The 17,917-nt window shown below is 46.5% G+C and overlaps 1 protein-coding gene across 1 annotated transcript in view; it reads left to right on the top strand.

Annotated features, from left to right (window-relative positions):
• kifc3 (kinesin family member C3) overlaps positions 1-14,256 on the top strand; it is a 36,702-nt gene extending 22,446 nt beyond the window's left edge. Inside the window, exons 9-20 of the mRNA XM_083652608.1 lie at positions 2,272-2,419; positions 2,781-2,911; positions 3,239-3,350; positions 3,482-3,666; positions 4,264-4,368; positions 4,463-4,593; positions 7,615-7,738; positions 7,988-8,117; positions 9,904-10,133; positions 11,302-11,451; positions 12,374-12,500; positions 13,952-14,256. Coding sequence (XP_083508734.1) covers positions 2,272-2,419; positions 2,781-2,911; positions 3,239-3,350; positions 3,482-3,666; positions 4,264-4,368; positions 4,463-4,593; positions 7,615-7,738; positions 7,988-8,117; positions 9,904-10,133; positions 11,302-11,451; positions 12,374-12,500; positions 13,952-13,974 — 1,596 coding nt within the window. The 3' untranslated portion in view covers positions 13,975-14,256. The remainder of the gene's footprint in view (positions 1-2,271; positions 2,420-2,780; positions 2,912-3,238; positions 3,351-3,481; positions 3,667-4,263; positions 4,369-4,462; positions 4,594-7,614; positions 7,739-7,987; positions 8,118-9,903; positions 10,134-11,301; positions 11,452-12,373; positions 12,501-13,951) is intronic.
• Positions 14,257-17,917: the final 3,661 nt, after the last annotated feature.

The following is a 17,917-nucleotide window of genomic DNA, read 5'->3' as shown; positions in this document are numbered from 1 at the left end:
CTCTCTGCGTGCATGGGCCTGCAGTTAACCCCTCTTTCTCTGCGTGCATGGGCCTGCAGTTAACCCCTCCTTCTCTCTGCGTGCATGGGCCTGCAGTTAACCCCTCTCTCTCTCTGCGTGCATGGGCCTGCAGTTAACCCCTCTCTCTCTGCGTGCATGGGCCTGCAGTTAACCCCTCTCTCTCTCTCTGCGTGCATGGGCCTGCAGTTAACCTCTCTCTCTCTCTCTCTGCGTGCATGGACCTGCAGTTAACCCCTCTCTCTCTCTCTGCGTGCATGGACCTGCAGTTAACCTCTCTCTCTCTCTGCGTGCATGGACCTGCAGTTAACCCCTCTCTCTCTCTCTGCGTGCATGGACCTGCAGTTAACCTCTCTCTCTCTCTCTCTGCGTGCATGGACCTGCAGTTAACCTCTCTCTCTCTCTGCGTGCATGGACCTGCAGTTAACCCCTCTCTCTCTCTCTGCGTGCATGGACCTGCAGTTAACCCCTCTCTCTCTCTCTGCGTGCGTTTGGTTGCAGCTGCTTGGGGACCGCAGCCGGCTCTGTAGCCTGCTCTCCAAGGCTGTTGGCATGGGCGGCGGGGAGGTCGCTCACCGGCTGTCCAAGGTTGGCCCCTCCCCTCCCTCCTCTCTGTGGTATCTCTGGGTTCAGCCTCGCCTGTTTGAGCTCACAGGTTCCAAAGTCACCTCATATGGCCCATTTCCACCGCTGGTATTGGCCCGGCCCGACCCGCTTTTTTCCTAGCTTTCCACCGGTCAAACTCTGACGCTGCAAAAAAAAGTTGCTTGTCACAAAGAAATAACGACTTATTTGAGGGAATGTAATAATGTTATCTATCACATCCGCTAACCTGTTGCTGTTTGAACAACTCAGGATATTTATCGGCGAGATGTTTGGCCAAGCTGGACGTGATTTGCTCCCTTCGCCTGCAGCTTTGAAACATCGTTTACAGACGCAGACGGGCTATGACTATGTTGTGTCCAGAAAAACTTAAAAAATTTCGCCGTTCACCTCCACTCACACTTTTTCCAACGCTGGTGTGTGTGCTAAAGCAGGAAGTAGGCGTGACTTTGGCTCTCTATACTGAACTATAGACCAAATCAGCGGGATGTTTACATTTACTTCCGGGTACCCCTGAGGTCCACACATTATAATGGCGGTGGACGGCACAAACTGACGTGTTGAAGACAAAAACAGACAAAGAAGACAAAAATGGTTCGTCCGTGTTGTGTTGTTGTTTAATATCATTCATAACAACACTTTCACTAACGTTAGTGGAGACCAGACTAGCTAATTTACCTGTTGGACCAGACCAGAGTAGACTTGACGCTAAATTAAATTAACGTGGCGTCAGTAGCTCTGTTTGTAACGTTAGCGTCACCAGGCTCTTCTACGTTAACGAGTCTGCAAAACAGCGAGTTTGACAGACAAATAAACGTTATTAGCTAACACTACATAAAACAAACACAGAAGAAAGGCTAGATACGTCGGACAAGCATGTTTACCAACCGTTTAACCATTTAAATTGAAAGTAGTCGGCCGAAAACAACGAGAGGGTTTGACAGCATTTATTTGACAACACGCACATTTAAAACCTGCCGCCTTCCCCAAGTGGTACCCGGAAGTAAATTTGTTTACATGGTGACGTCACGGTGATTTGGTCTATAGTGAGGGAAGAAGCTCATTGGTGATTCTCCAGTCTGATGTGACTGTGAACCTTTGGAAGCTGTCAGTCTCTAAGCTCCCCCAGTATGTGATGAACCATCCCAGTAACTCCCAACATGTTCTGTCCCAGTGCTTCCTGTCTCCTTCCTCAACATCACTTCCTGTGTCTCAGGCCCCTCCTCCCAAACCTCACACCTGGTACCGGCTTGTCCTGTGTGTTCTCTAGTGTTGTGGGATGTAGAGTCTTATATTAGACGTAGTAGCTAATTATTGGCTGATTTAGTGTGGTGTTGCTGCGTGTTTTGTTAACCTAGCTAACATCCTCGTGGTGGTGTTAGCCAAGTTCCCTCTTAGATCTTCTGTTTATAATATTCATATAAACAATCAGCAGAGCCAGCTGGGCTGATGAAGGACACTCCACTCTGAAAGGCTTGTGCTGGACCAGTGGAGGTGTGTTGTTTTTAGCTTCTAGGTAGTCCTGGTTACCATCCTTCTGTGGGTCCAGTCTGCCGTCCAGTCTGGTTGCAGCCCGGACACTGCCCAGGCCTCGGCACTCTCTCCTGTCTGTCGGTCCTCTCTGAGCATCTCCTGATCTGTGTTGTGCAGATCCTGGTGTACGAGGGAGAGATGGAGCGGGCGCAGGGCCACCTGGAGGTCCAGATGCACAACCTGGAGGAGGAGAAGAACCGCGTGATCGAGGAGGCCTTCATCCGAGCCGAGAGCGAGATGAAAGCTGTGCATGAGAACCTGGCAGGTCTGACACCCTTCTACACTCCCATGCCTACTTTACCTTAGGGCCTGTGTCCACCTAGCGTCTTTTTCCGACGTTAAACGCTGGGAGTGCGCTGGGGAGCACTGATCCCAGCGCACAATATACAAGGAAGCAACGTTAGTTCAGTGCGGTAGGAGCTTGATAGCTGACAGCTAGCAAGCTAACAACACAGGTAGGCTACGCTATTAAAAGCAGTAAGCACAACACTCACCAGAAATATTAAGTGTCTAGCCAATCTGCTCCCACAATTGAGCCTTTCTGTCTCTGTTGCGATAGTTTCTCCATATGATTAGTTGCCAGAACGAGCTGTGTGTCTCCAGTGATGAGCTGTATGTCTCCACAGGCGTCCGTATGAACCTGCTGACCCTGCAGCCGGCCCTGCGCACGCTCACCTGCGACTACAACTGTCTGAAGAGACAGGTGCAGGACTTCCCCTTCATGCTGGACAAAGCCATCGCAGAGGCAAAGCAGGAGGTGAGACACATGTTGGCTGTGTGAGCAACTACTCTGTCTTGTATACAAACCATGAGAATTTTGAGCAGTTATTACTGATTACTAATTGAACAATGTATGTATCTAAATACATTTATTGGAAGATTTGTTGATGTTTGTATTACACTGCACCTGTTGGAAACATACATAAAATACCTGTTCTGGACTTCAGTCATGACACCTTTACCACCTCTACTAAAAGTGGTAAAACTGGAATTTAATAAAAGCTGCAGCCCCCCCCCCCCCCTCCCATCCAGCTGACTGCCGCCGTTGTCATGGCAACACCGTGTCTGTGTTTGTCTCTGACAGATCTGCCAGGTGATCAGTGAGGTGAGCAGCAGCAACCAGGAGCTGCTGAGGAAATACAAGAGGGAGATGAACCTGAGGAAGAAATGCCACAACGAGCTGGTTCGCCTCAAAGGTGACAAAACAACAAACACACCATCAACGGTCTGACTGCATGTTATTATGCGTTATAAGTAACAACTACATTTCCTGAGTAACTTGCCCAACACTGGTGATGATAATCGTAGTCCTCCTGATGTGTCCCAGGCAACATCCGGGTGTTCTGCCGCGTGCGGCCAGTCAGTCGGGAGGAGCAGGACTCCTCCGACAACGCCAAGAACATGCTGACCTTCGACCCCGACGATGACGCCCTGCTCTACCTCTCCAACAAGGCCAAGGTCACGACCTTTGAACTGGACAAAGTCTTCCCGCCTCAGGCAACGCAGGAAGAGGTGAGTGGAGCTTCTCGCCGAGACCACAGCCGCGTCAAATCTCGTGATAATAAGTTTATATATATGTGTGTGTGTGTATATATATATATATATATATATATATATATATATATATATATATATATATATATATGATTATATTTTATTTTTTATTTTTGGCATTAGAATGCAATATTGTTGCAATATTGCTCACAGAGAATTAGTTCCCACACACAAGATCTCACTTCTCATGAGTTTTCTTATGGAAACGTCTCCATACTAATAACAAGTGGATCAGCCATCTCATCTCTCTCTCTCTCTCTCTCTCTCTCTCTCTCTCTCTCTCTCTCTCTCTCTCCCTCTCTCTCTCTCTGTCTCTCTCTCTCTGTCTCTCTCTCTCCCTCTCTCTCTCTCTCTCTCTCTCTCTCTCTCTCCCTCTCTCTCTCTCTGTCTCTCTCTCTCTGTCTCTCTCTCTCCCTCTCTCTCTCTCTCTCTCTCTCTCTCTCTCTCTCTCTCTCTCTCCTCTCTCTCTGTCTCTCTCTCTCTGTCTCTCTCTCTCCCTCTCTCTCTCTCTCTCTCTCTCTCTCTCTCTCTCTCTCTCTCTGATTGGACCAACAGGTGTTTCAGGAAGTCCAGTCTTTGGTGACTTCCTGTATTGACGGCTTCAATGTGTGCATCTTTGCGTACGGACAGACGGGCTCAGGGAAGACGTACACAATGGAGGTAAACTGAGCGTCATACTGCTGCTGCCACCATACACTTTTTCTTCAGGTATATTGTTCCAACAAGAACACATTTCCCCCCCACCCCTCCTCAGGGCGTGGCCCAGGACCCCGGCATCAACCAGCGTGCGCTGCGCCTGCTGTTCTCGGAGGTGACGGAGAAAGCTCCTGACTGGGACTACAAGATCACCGTCAGCATGGTGGAGATTTACAACGAGACGTTGAGGTGAGGACAGCTCTCTGTTTATTTATTTATTTCTTCATTCAGCCAGGCAGCTAAACATGTCGTTTGAGTTGAGTGTTCGCCGAAAGGCTGCTCTTCCAAGAGTCCTGAACATTCATACACAACAAAGACAAAACATGTGGGCCTATCAGTATCGAGATGCAATTTAATTATAGCGCCTCCATCAGGCCAATCATTGTAGGTTTTTAACCATCAAAATACAGAGAGAAAATGCATGATCCTTCCAAATTTGGTCAAAATCAAACCAGTTTTGTCTGATACGTTTTTTTTCCTACCTCTGTTTTTGTTGTGTTTTCGGGAGCCTTCACACCGGATTCCAGTATTTAAAAAATGAGACAGAGTGGCGCTTGTTGCGATACTAAGAAAAGCGCCCTCTTTTGCCGCTGTGGCAGTACTGCAGCAGTGCTGCGAGACTATAGAGCAACATCTGTACAGATCACAAACCAGCTATCTTTAGAAATTATATTTAGTGGCCTAATGGTTTCCCCCATTAGGCCACATTCATATTAAGAAAGACAAAACGTGAGCTGGACAGACACAGCGAAACAGCTGACACAGAGAGATGACATCACCATGACAGAACTGGGAGGCACAGAGAGATGATTGATTTGATTGATTTTTATTTAGTACAAGAATATTACATAAAGTATGTAACAAAAAGTAGTACAAGGATAAAAACACAGACAGTTGTTCAACTGATTTCCACTGTGGTCCCAAGAAAGATATAAAGAACATTTAAGACATCTGTACAATATAAAAAGTACATATGAAGAGTCAGATGCACAAAGAGACAAAAGTACCTGTTCTTCAGGAAAGACGCAAAGCCCTCAAGGACACAATTCCTTGCAAATGACGCTTCACAGCCTTCCTGAAGCCTGTAACAGTGGGAGAGCTTTGAATTGTCCTGGGCAAGGCGTTCCACAGCCGGCAGGCCGTATACATAAAGCCACTCTGTGAATAGGAGCCTTTTTGGGGCTCATAAACTGAGAGTGGTCCAGACCGTAGCTGTCGTCCGTGGACCTGGTTGCGAAGGACAATGCCAGAGCATAGATAACTGGGAGCAGTTCCATTGACATCAGATGACATCATCCTGTTTTAATGTTGTGACTGGTTCCAGTCGGTGGAGCAGCAGACTGTACTGAGGAGGTTTTAACGTTCAGCAGTCCTCTGTGTGTGTGTGTGTGTGTGTGTGTGTGTGGCGAATGTCGGTTATGTAAAAGTGGATGATATTAAAGTCATCTGTCCCCCTGCCTCCACCCATCTGTTGCATAACTGAACATCTGCCTCAGTGGTGGTTCCACCCATAATGGCAGAACATGATCCCCCCCCCCTTCAGGAATGTCCAGAACTGAGAGGAATCTCTTTGGTCTCCTCTTCACTCAGATGATCTGTTCAGATAACAACATACATTAAACTATCACCGGCTCATCACCAGTGTTACAACTTTAAACAGCAACTTTCATCTCAAGGGGTTAATCCTAATAAATTTTTGAAATCCAAACAGCTTAGTTCAGTACACAACTTGAGTTATGCCACATGGGGACAATAAAACGATGCGAGTAAAAGGTATGAGATGTCATTAAAGACAAGACGGATCACATACCAAACAGAGATGAGACAGAACAGGTTTCCATAATTGGCCTGCACACTATTTTAAGTACTCTCCATGAGACAAATGTTGGTAGGTAAACAAGGTTATTGATTTGTCTCATTGTATGAAAATGAACTTGAGAATTACACACGCATGCGCGCACACACACACAGACACACACAGACACGCACGTATGCACGCACGCAGGCACACACACACACACACACACACACACACACACACACACACACACACACACACACACACACACACACACACACACATATACACAGTGTTAAAGCTTTCTGGCAGGTATGTCTGTACTATGCTCTGTCTGTACCCATTTAGTTCATTTAAAAAAATAAAGTTGCATAATTAAACAATGTTAAAGGCCCCCTAAAGTCATGTTTTAAGATGTATAAAATGCTTTAGTTGAATAATAATTTGTGTCTGATGGTTTTTCACACACAAAAAGTAAAAAAACCCATTAACAATTTCAAAGCAACCATGAATCAGGGTTATCTAGAAGTTCTCCAACATAACTAGCCAATCACAGCATACAAACAAGGGCTTTTTACTGCTGAATACTGGACAGGGATTGGCTCCAGTATTTGTGATGTCATGAATCTTGCTTGTTGAAAATGGCCTTTTCAGTGAGCACAGAGAAACGTTTCATGTTCAGCAGACGATTGTGAAAAGTGGAAACAGCTTCTAGTGTCAAACTCTGCACAGACATCATCATTCATCATTCAGTGAAGCTGAACTAACTAACTGAAGGAACAGGAAGAAAAACACATGTTTGACAGCAGCCTCTAGTCCAGGCCGGGGTTCTCAAACTTTTTCACATCTAGGACCCTAAACCCACACAAATTAGACCACGGACCCCATTTCATAAGATTGTGTCCCAGGGTCTGATAAGATTTTTGTTTTAGATGTTTTATTATAGAAAGTGCATGAAACCCATGACCAAGACACAAGATACTGTACATCATGTCATTGTGTTACTTATGGGTGGATTTATAATGAAAATAAATTGTCACCCCTTTTGCTGGGCACTTCCTGGAACCCTCTGAAAGACCCCTAGGGTCCCCTGACCGCAGTTTGAGAACCAATGCTCTAGTCCACCTGTTGTTGAACATTGTGTGTGTGTTTATCTGGAGAAGACGATGCTTTGTATACCCTTGAGTGCTAAACATGCTTACATATGTCAGTTTGCATACTTTATATTTAAGTCATCATCTTGCTGCAATGTCTTTTCCTGTGCTTAAGAAGTACATGCATCAGTGTCTGGTTCAATATAATATGTATTGTACTGCGGCCTTCTTCTAAAATGTTGTGTGTGTGTGTGTGTGTGTGTGTGTGTGTGTGTGTGTGTGTGTGTGTGTCTGTGCGTGCGTGCGTGCGTCCATCAGAAACCTTCTGGGCGACGGTCCCAGTGAGAAGCTGGACATCAAGATGAACCCAGATGGTAGTGGTCAGCTGTATGTGCCTGGCCTGAGCCAGTTCACCGTGCAGAGCCCCGAGGACATCAACAGGGTCAGTTCACCTCATCTCCTTTTATAAGCTCTGTGTCTACAGCTGCAACTTTCATTACTTTCATTACTTTCATTACTTTCATTACTTTCATTACTTTCATTACTTTCATTATCCATTCATCCATTATCCATTAAAGAATTCTTCTTTTGTCCTCCTGACCAACAGTCCACAACCCAAAGATAATCAGTTTAATGTCAATCAATCAATCAATCAATCAATCAATCAATCAATCTCATGTCTGTCTGTCAGGTGTTTGAGCTGGGTCACATGAACCGATCCACGGCCTGCACCAACCTGAACGAACACAGCTCGCGCTCCCACGCCCTGCTCATCATCACCGTCAACGGCTTCAACACTGCTACTGGACACCACACACAAGGTGCACACACACACACACACACACACACACACACACACACACACACACACACACACACACACACACACACACAGAGGCCATCGGCTGCTGCAAGTGGTGCTGGAGGACCAGTAGGAGGCGCTCTTCCCTCTGGTCTCATGAATAATATCCAAAACCCAAATGCCCCATGGCAGAGATACTCTGTCCTGTGAGCACCGTCCTTCAGGTGAGATGTTAAACCGCGGTCCTGACTCTCTCTTCACTCTAACCCCGGTGCCCTGCTGGGTGGTGTAACCCCGGTGCCCTGCTGGGTGGTGTAACCCCGGTGCCCTGCTGGGTGGTGTAACCCCGGTGCCCTGCTGGGTGGTGTAACCCCGGTACCCTGCTGGGTGGTGTAACCCCGGTGCCCTGCTGGGTGGTGTAACCCCGGTGCCCTGCTGGGTGGTGTAACCCCGGTGCCCTGCTGGGTGGTGTAACCCCGGTGCCCTGCTGGGTGGTGTAACCCCGGTGCCCTGCTGGGTGGTGTAACCCCGGTGCCCTGCTGGGTGGTGTAACCCCGGTGCCCTGCTGGGTGGTGTAACCCCGGTGCCCTGCTGGGTGGTGTAACCCAGGTGCCCTGCTGGGTGGTGTAACCCAGGTGCCCTACTGGGTGGTGTAACCCTGGTGCCACGGCTAAATTCCCACACAAGCCTGGCCATGGCCTCCATATCTAATTGGCTCATTTAGTCCTCAGCTGTGAGAGCTGATGTGTGCTGAGCGTTCTGGTGCAAGCTGGCTGCCATGCATCACCCAGGTGGCTGCTATTCGTAGAGATATTCCATTTCAAAAGTACAGCAGTTCTGCCAAGACATTCCCTGCATATAAAAAGTCTTATTTCCATTGTGGTCCCTTTAGAGATGGGGGTAATGAAGGTATTCATTGTATGCAGCCTCAATCACAACCTCAGTGATTTGTTGGGCAATTAGGCCCTACTCACCTCACTGTTAATCAAACTAATATATCTAATAATATAGATAATAATCTTATCAAAATTACTTCACATTCTCAAATCATATTCAAATCTAGCTCTGTCCATAATAATTAAAATAAATAGCCTGCATAAAACTAAGCATGCAAAAATGACAATGGATATTTTTAAATATACATGCATAGTACATACACACTAACACACAATCGCAAAAATATATACGGTAAGCATAATACAGTATATACATGTGTAACGGCGTTGTGTAGGTGGTACTTGCAGCAACCCATGTTAAGGGCTTGTCCAGGGGTGGATTCGAACTGCCGACCCTCGGCTTGGGAGTCCAGCATGTTAACCGCAACACCAAGAGAGCTAGCTCCCTTGGCGGAGCTGGTTAACATGCCTTTATACCTGGGGAGTGAGTTTAACCAATTCACTCGCTACCACTCGGGACTCACGAGGAATCCGCGCTGATTCAACTCAGTTACACATGTATTGTACACACATATAGACTCTGTTATGACTAACCTCTGAGCCACTTTAAGTGCCAGCTTAAAAATCTCCCACGCTGTTATTAATTTTGAGATTTCCTGGCAATCTATTCCGCAGCTTAACTGCCACGAACAGAAAGGTTTCTGCCCCTAGTGGAATAGTTGTGAACATCCCCTACCTGAGTGAAATCTGTCATCTCGGTCAACTTGTCTACACATCGGTGAGGGATTCTTTTCTGTAACGTGTGTGTGTGTGTGTGTGTGTGTGCGCGCGCGCGTGTGTGTGTGTGTGTGCGTGTGTGTGCGTGTGTATGTGTGCGCGCGTGTGTGTGCGTGCATGTGTGCGCTGCAGGAAAGCTGAACCTGGTAGACCTGGCGGGCTCTGAGCGGATCGCCAAGTCGGGCGCGGAGGGCAGCCGTCTGAGAGAGGCTCAATGCATCAACAAGTCTCTGTCGGCACTGGGCGACGTCATCCACGCCCTGCGGAGCAAACACGCCCACGTGCCCTTCAGGAACTCCCGCCTCACCTACCTGCTGCAGGACTCTCTGAGCGGGGACAGCAAGACGCTCATGATGGTGCAGGTGAGGGGAGGCACGGGGACTTCTACCTAGGGGTGTCCCCAAAAAACAAAAAAAGATGAATGTAAGAATCGTGATCTTCTACGATTCTGAATCCATTCACAACTTCCAAGAATCGATTCTTTTTTTCATTTTTATTTTTTGTATTACCTTAACTTAAACTGAGAAATATACTAAGACGTTTGTGCAAGTATAGCATGAATAAATGTTATCTTTTTTAGTGTATCCGCGGGGTCTTGAAAAGTATTCAAAGTTGATGAACCAATTTAGGGAAAATTAAGGCCCTTAAAAAGTCTTTAAAATGTCTTAATCGCCATTTGATGAGGTATTAAATTTTGTAGCTATTTGCTATTTTGCTGATTGTGCTAAATGGGCATAATGATATTGTCTCACACTTGGACAGCAAACAGAGCAGGCTGTCGGCAGCACGGAGGTTCGTAGCTAATTCATGTTATCGATATTATATAACAACCATAATGAACCACGGCGTGACAGAAAATATGTTGTTTACAGTGTGTACTACGTATGCCCCCTTTACGCCCCTTTTGGCCAGTTCAAGGACTATACTCAGATCTAGATTCAGATTCAGATTCAGATGCTTTTAGATTAATTTAGATATCTTCTAGGGGCTCAGAATGAAACCAAAGTTATTTGGGTGAGTAAAACAAAAACATTTAAGCAGGAAATAAGGTCCGGGGTGTAAAAAAAACAGAATTCTCCTTTTAATAGTAAGTTTAATATCATCTTCTCATGTAATCTATCTCATTCAATGGTCAATGTTAGTGGACAGAACGGTACATAACAACAACTTGCAGAATGCTGATTAATAGGCTTTACATCAGAATCAGAATCGCTTTTATTGCCACAGTATAATATAAGCCTATAGATAGGATTAATAAAAAATCGAATAAAAATCGAATATTAAAATAATAAATCACTGAAAATCGAATTGGATTATTGAGGCAGATTGACAGCCCTAATGCAGACCCCTGAATTGAATAGAAATCATATCTTGTCAGACTTGGTGATATCAGCAAATATTAAGAAGAAGAAGAACTGGGCAGACAAACCCCTCTTTCTCACAAATTCTGAAATCAATGTCCATGTACTTTGCTTTTGAGACATTTGTGTCATGTCTCTTCCTTCCTTCCTCCTCTCTCTGTGTCTGCAGGTGTCTCCTCTGGTGGGCAACATGAGCGAGTCGGTCTGCTCGCTGAAGTTCGCCCAGCGCGTCCGCACCATCGAGCTGGGCTCCTCCTCCACCTCCAGGAGGCACGACAACTCCTCCACCTCCTCCTCGCCCACCCACGACAGCGTGGAGGTAACACCGCTCACACACACACACACATGTAACTGAGTGAATCAGAGTCCTCGAGAGTCCCTAACGTTAGCGGGTTGTTGGTTAAACTCGCTCCCCAGTATAAAGGCCCGTTAACCAGCTCTGCCAAGGGAGCTAGCTCTCTTGGTGTTGCGGTTAGCGTGTGCGATTTGGAAGCGGGAGAGACACAGATACTAAACATGAATGCCCAGAGAGGATGTTGACTGTTTCCGAACTTTATTGGCCAAGTATGTACACATACAAGGAGTTTGACTCTGCTTTGCTTTGCTCTCAAAGTACTCGCATACCTCCTAGTAGGGGTGGGAATCACTGGTGACCCACGATACGATATTATCACGATACTTGAGTCATGATCCGATAGTATTGCGATATTGCGATATGCTAGTATTGCGATATATTAAGTATTGCGATATTGTGATATATTGTGATTTATTACCTTTTTTCAACTGCAAATGATGTCCCAAAGGTAAATACTTTGTCAACATCTGTTTTATCTAAAGATAAGGTTTGCAGTCTGTTAATCTCACTTCAATCGTTTTTATTGGAGCAAAATGGGATTGTCAAACAGACAGACTGAACAACACTGTCATAACAAGCTGTCATAAATATTGCATGCACTTGATATTTTGTATAATAAAATATCACGATACTTGGAATTCGATACGATATATTGCCCACAAAATATCACGATACTTTGCTGTATCGATTTTTTTCCTCACCCCTACCTCCTAGTGTCTTAAAACAGATGAGTTGGCTCCCACAATTTTCAAATGCTTCCGCCTAAACGTCTGTACTTCAAGCTGGGAAAAGGGAAACTCAGGGAAAAGAATGAGTAGTGATGATAGGGCGATGGCCCGGATGTCCCGCCTAAAGGCCATGACTGTTTGGTCTTTGGTGTTTCCAGTTGGACTCCCCTCCGGTGACTCCGGTGCCGCTCCCCCTCTCTCGTGCCAGCAGTGCTGGCTCCACCCTCTCCTCCACCTCCAGGACGACCAGCACGCGCAGGAGGTCCCAGTCCCAGCTCTCCACAGGTAACACACACACACACACACACACACACACACACACACACACACACACACACACACACACACACACACACACACACACACACACACACAAAAGCCCTCTGCAACGCACTTGAAACTTGTCTGAAACTCAGCCACAACAAGGTTTTCTTTGTTCTTAACAAAAGTCCCGCTGCTGCGCAGATATGAATGAGAAACATTGGAATTTGTATTCTTCCTGTTGGATAACCAGCCAATCGTAGACGAGGTGACGTCACCCCCAGATGTTGCAGCAGCTCCAGTGGAGTTTGATATGAGAAGATGTTTCAGGATGTAAAACATCTTTGTTAAACGTTAAAGGTTTTGGTGTCAGTCTCTCAGAATCACAGAGCGAGAGGGCTTCTAAGATCCGCCATTTCGGACTGAGAGAGACGTTCAATCACAATCAATCACACAGGAGAGAAATCCATCACAGAAGAGGTTCCTACAGTAACTGAAGAGGAGAGAGATCAGTTTCTACAGTAACTGAAGAGGAGAGATATCAGTTTCTACAGTAACTGAAGAGGAGAGAGATCAGTTTCTACAGTAACTGAAGAGGAGAGATATCAGTTTCTACAGTAACTGAAGAGGAGAGAGATCAGTTTCTACACTAACTGGGTTATAAAAAAGTAAATGACAACACAGACCAATGAGATCTGTATGGGTGGATTTCTCCTTTAAGCAGGATCGGTCGGTGTGACTCTTATCTGCTCTTCTGTGTCCTGATTCTGTGGTCTGATTGGTTGTTGGTTTTGCAGACAGACAGGTAGACAGAGCCGGCCCATTGGTGGGGGACGGTGGGCAGGTAGGTGGGGTTTACGCTGATTGGTCGGTAGCTTGGCATGGAAGCGCTCCGCATGGCATGGTGACCCGTGGCCACACCCACCAGTCTAACACTCCCACCATCTAAGCCAGTGGTTCTCAACCTGGGGGTCGGAACTCCCAGGATCCCGGAGCGTTGCGGGAATATTTTCAAAATAAAAAATATGAATAATTTGTTTCCCATGATGATTAAATGATTAAATTAAAATCCCCCATACCAATGATTTAATGTATTATATAATGTATAAAGCTAGATCAACTATAAACTATACATATAAAACATATTTATCAGTGTGTGAATGCGTGCACACGGGGAAGTCATCTCCTCCAGAGCAGACCGTGGCAGGTGGGGGTAGTAACATTTTTGGGGGGTCGCGGCTCAAAAAGGTTGAGAACCACTGCTCTAACCAGACAGAGCCGCCAGCTTCTGTGTGTCCGCCTGCGCAGCCATGCACATGACACATCACCCCGCCTACAGTGGACCCATGCTGCTGTGTGCTCCTGACTTCACCTGGCCTCGTGTGAGGCTTCTAACACAGTGAGAACCGCCCCTAACAGACTGTCCCGCCTCTGACACTCTGCCCCCTCCCCTCTCCTCTCCTCTGTCTCTGCAGGACGACTGAAGCTGACCGCCTGAAGCCAGCGCCGCGCGGTGTGGTGAGCGACGGAGCCGTGAGCCGCTAGAGCGCGTGAACGCCGGGGGTGTCAGCCAGCACCCCCACCCACCCTCCTCCTCTGCCTTCACCCTCCTCAGCTGCTGACCCCAGCAGGACTGCGTGTGTGTGTGTGTGTGTGAGAGCATGGAGTGATGGGAGCTATACACACAGGACAGAACAAACTCTCAATGGCTGAACCGTCCTCTTCTTCACGTCAAAGCTGCAGAAGGAACTTTAATAAACGGACTCTCGCAAACGACCACTGAAGCTCTCCTCACTGCCCAACTTACCCCCCCACCCCCCATCCCCTTCCCTGGACTGTGACCCTCATGGTCGTTGGATCAACTCTCCACCCCCCATGTGACCCAACACCATGAGTACAGTACTAACTTCTCTTTCTGAAAATCCCCCCCAGAACAGTAGGCTATACTTTCCAATCACAGTATTTTTTTTCTTGTTAAAGTTGCACTTTAAACATTTAGATTGTTTTCTAACATGCAATTGGAGATACGGTTGATTTATAATAATGCATTATACAGTATATATTTATGTGTTTGACATGCTTTAATCCTCATTTTGTTTTGGTTTTCTCATGGGGGGCTGTCTTGGGTTTTTCTCGCAGCCTTCCTTTATCCAATCAGGGTACTCCACTGATACCAAGCTGGGCGTTTTTTTGATATGAGCAATATCAATATGAGCGAAGATGTACATGTATGTATTTGTGTTTTTAGATGAATAGTGTTCACAAAAGGCAAAAGGAAGCCTTTCTGTTCCCGTCGATGTCATTTCCTCACGCCGAACGAACGAAGCCGCCACCGGACAGGAGACACCTCCCGCGGGTCGTCACATGACCCTCGTCACGTGACCCTCTCTCCATGACCTCAGGCAGAACAAACACATGTAGCCGTTATGTTACCCTGGTGCTGAGCTGTCAAGTGACACAGGAGGGCTGGACTGTCTCCTGCTGTAACAGGAGGGCTGGACTGTCTCCTGCTGTAACAGGAGGGATGGACTGTCTCCTGTTGTAACAGGAGGGATGGACTGTCCCCTGCTGTAACAGGAGGGATGGGGTGTCTCCTGTTGTAACAGGAGGGATGGACTGTCCCCTGCTGTAACAGGAGGGATGGACTGTCCCCTGCTGTAACAGGAGGGATGGACTGTCCCCTGCTGTAACAGGAGGGATGGACTGTCCCCTGCTGTAACAGGAGGGATGGACTGTCTCCTGCTGTAACAGGAGGGATGGACTGTCCCCTGCTGTAACAGGAGGGATGGACTGTCCCCTGCTGTAACAGGAGGGATGGACTGTCTCCTGCTGTAACAGGAGGGATGGACTGTCTCCTGTTGTAACAGGAGGGATGGACTGTCTCCTGCTGTAACAGGAGGGATGGACTGTATCCTGCTGTAACAGGAGGGATGGACTGTCCCCTGCTGTAACAGGAGGGATGGACTGTCTCCTGCTGTAACAGGAGGGATGGACTGTCTCCTGCTGTAACAGGAGGGATGGACTATCTCCTGTTGTAACAGGAGGGATGGACTATCTCCTGTTGTAACAGGAGGGATGGACTGTCCCCTGCTGTAACAGGAGGGATGGACTGTATCCTGCTGTAACAGGAGGGATGGACTATCTCCTGTTGTAACAGGAGGGATGGACTATCTCCTGTTGTAACAGGAGGGATGGACTATCTCCTGTTGTAACAGGAGGGATGGACTATCTCCTGTTGTAACAGGAGGGATGGACTGTCTCCTGCTGTAACAGGAGGGCTGGACTGTCTCCTGCTGTAACAGGAGGGATGGACTGTCTCCTGCTGTAACAGGAGGGATGGACTGTCTCCTGCTGTAAATAGGAATGCCTCTGATCAATGTGAGGAACGCTGAAGCCCAATTTATGCTTCGTCTCTCGACAATTTTGAAACTGTTAACAGATATGACATCAGAAGTGACAGAAAAAACTGTCAACAGATATGTCAGAAGCGACAGATATGACGTCAGACGACACAGAAAAAAACTGTCTCTCGACAGATATGACATTAGAAAAGACAGAAAAAAAAGTCTCTGGACACTTTTCTTTGGTGTCGCGCGCTGTCACCTACCTGGAGAATGTTATGTCGTGAACACGGTCATATTTTGTCTCCCGAGGGGAGGAGGGCGGCGGGAGGGGCCGGCTCGCTGTTACCATGGAGACGACTGAAACCTGTCGCTGAAAGATCAATTAAAAACGGCGTGGGACTCTTATTTCTGTCGAGACACACTTGTTAAAAATGTCGAGCTGCCCGAGCATAAATGAAGCTTTACGTGTCTGCTTGCTTGTCTTTGTTGTCGTAGATTTCTACAGTCTTGTTTTTGTATAACCTTTTTAATAAACACTCAAAACCAAAACGGATACAGATCGTTCCATGTTGTTGACCTGATTGGTCTCACCTTATGTTCCAACACAGGGGTCAGCCAGTTACTTCCTATTGTGTTGACACTTCCTGTGACAGTACAGTACTAGTGAGCAGGTAAAACAGAACACTTCCTGTGACAGTACAGTACTAGTGAGCAGGTAAAACAGAACACTTCCTGTGACAGTACAGTACTAGTGAGCAGGTAAAACAGAACACTTCCTGTGACAGTACAGTACTAGTGAGCAGGTAAAACAGAACACTTCCTGTGACAGTACAGTACTAGTGAGCAGGTAAAACAGAACACTTCCTGTGACAGTACAGTACTAGTGAGCAGGTAAAACAGAACACTTCCTGTGACAGTACAGTACTAGTGACCAGGACAAAAAAGACGGTGTTTTGAACAGGAAGTCATAACACACCTGGGTCAAGTGGGCGGGGCTACATAAGGTGAATAGGAGAAATAAAATCAGGGCGGGGCATCATGTTAATTTGGTCTCCCCATCTCAGTGTCTCAAAGCTTTCCCAAACTTTTTCATTTCAACGACCCCTAAACGGACACAAATTAGACCACGACCCTCCGTTTGACGCGGTTCTGCCCCGAACGAAGAAAGTGTATGAAACCCATGACCACAATAGTCATCGATTCTGTCAGTGTTACTTATGGATGGATTTATAGTGAAAATAACACTTCATTATCCCCCATTGTGCTGGGGATACCTTGGAACCCCCTCAACGACCCCTGGGGGTCCCCGGACCCCACTTTGAGAACCACTACTTCAGGCCTCCACTGCCCCTTCTTAAAGTCACACATATCTGTCTTTTATCCTTCTCTTTGCCACATACTCACCTCCGTTTACATTGTGACTGTACTGCAGTAAAGCATGTGTTCTGCCGTAAACAGCCTCCTCCAACTGTCGTAACAAGCCAGGGCCTGTCCAGTCTCCATCAGGTTATTGACATCAGTGTTCAAATGATAATGAAATGATGTGATAAAAATTATAATGAAGCATCACTGCTTGCATCTTACAGTCAGCAGCTTATGTGAACATTTCTAAAGCCAGAGTCTGATGCCAGGATTGAACCAACAACCATATGTTTATCTGTGTGAGCTACGACCCAATTACTCTGGCATAGAGCTGGACAATATTATAAACAGAAAATATCTATTTTCTACAAGTGGGCTAAATGCAGTGTTGGGGAAGCTACTTTGAAAGCGCAGGAAGCTAACAACTAACCATGGAAGTAGTTTGAACTACGGTAAAGCTACCCTGGGGAAAATGTAGTTTAGGAAACTATACAAGCTACGCAAAATGTACATGTGTTGATATAAGTGACCAAAAATGGTCACTTGATAAGTCAACCTGGGATAGGTGAAATATTAATAATGAACCCATCATGAGGGTTAAATAAAATATAGCTTATAAAAAAGTCACATGCCAGCAAAATATATGGCTCATAATTGAGTTTATTGCAATAGCTGACACCCAATATATTTGATGTTATATATATATATATTTTATAAACAGTGTCTATCTCTATC

The sequence above is a fragment of the Poromitra crassiceps genome (assembly GCF_964638095.1).
Source record: "Poromitra crassiceps genome assembly, chromosome: 16".
NCBI classification, from domain to species: domain Eukaryota; kingdom Metazoa; phylum Chordata; class Actinopteri; order Beryciformes; family Melamphaidae; genus Poromitra; species Poromitra crassiceps.
This window is presented reverse-complemented; position numbering and strand designations above follow the sequence as displayed.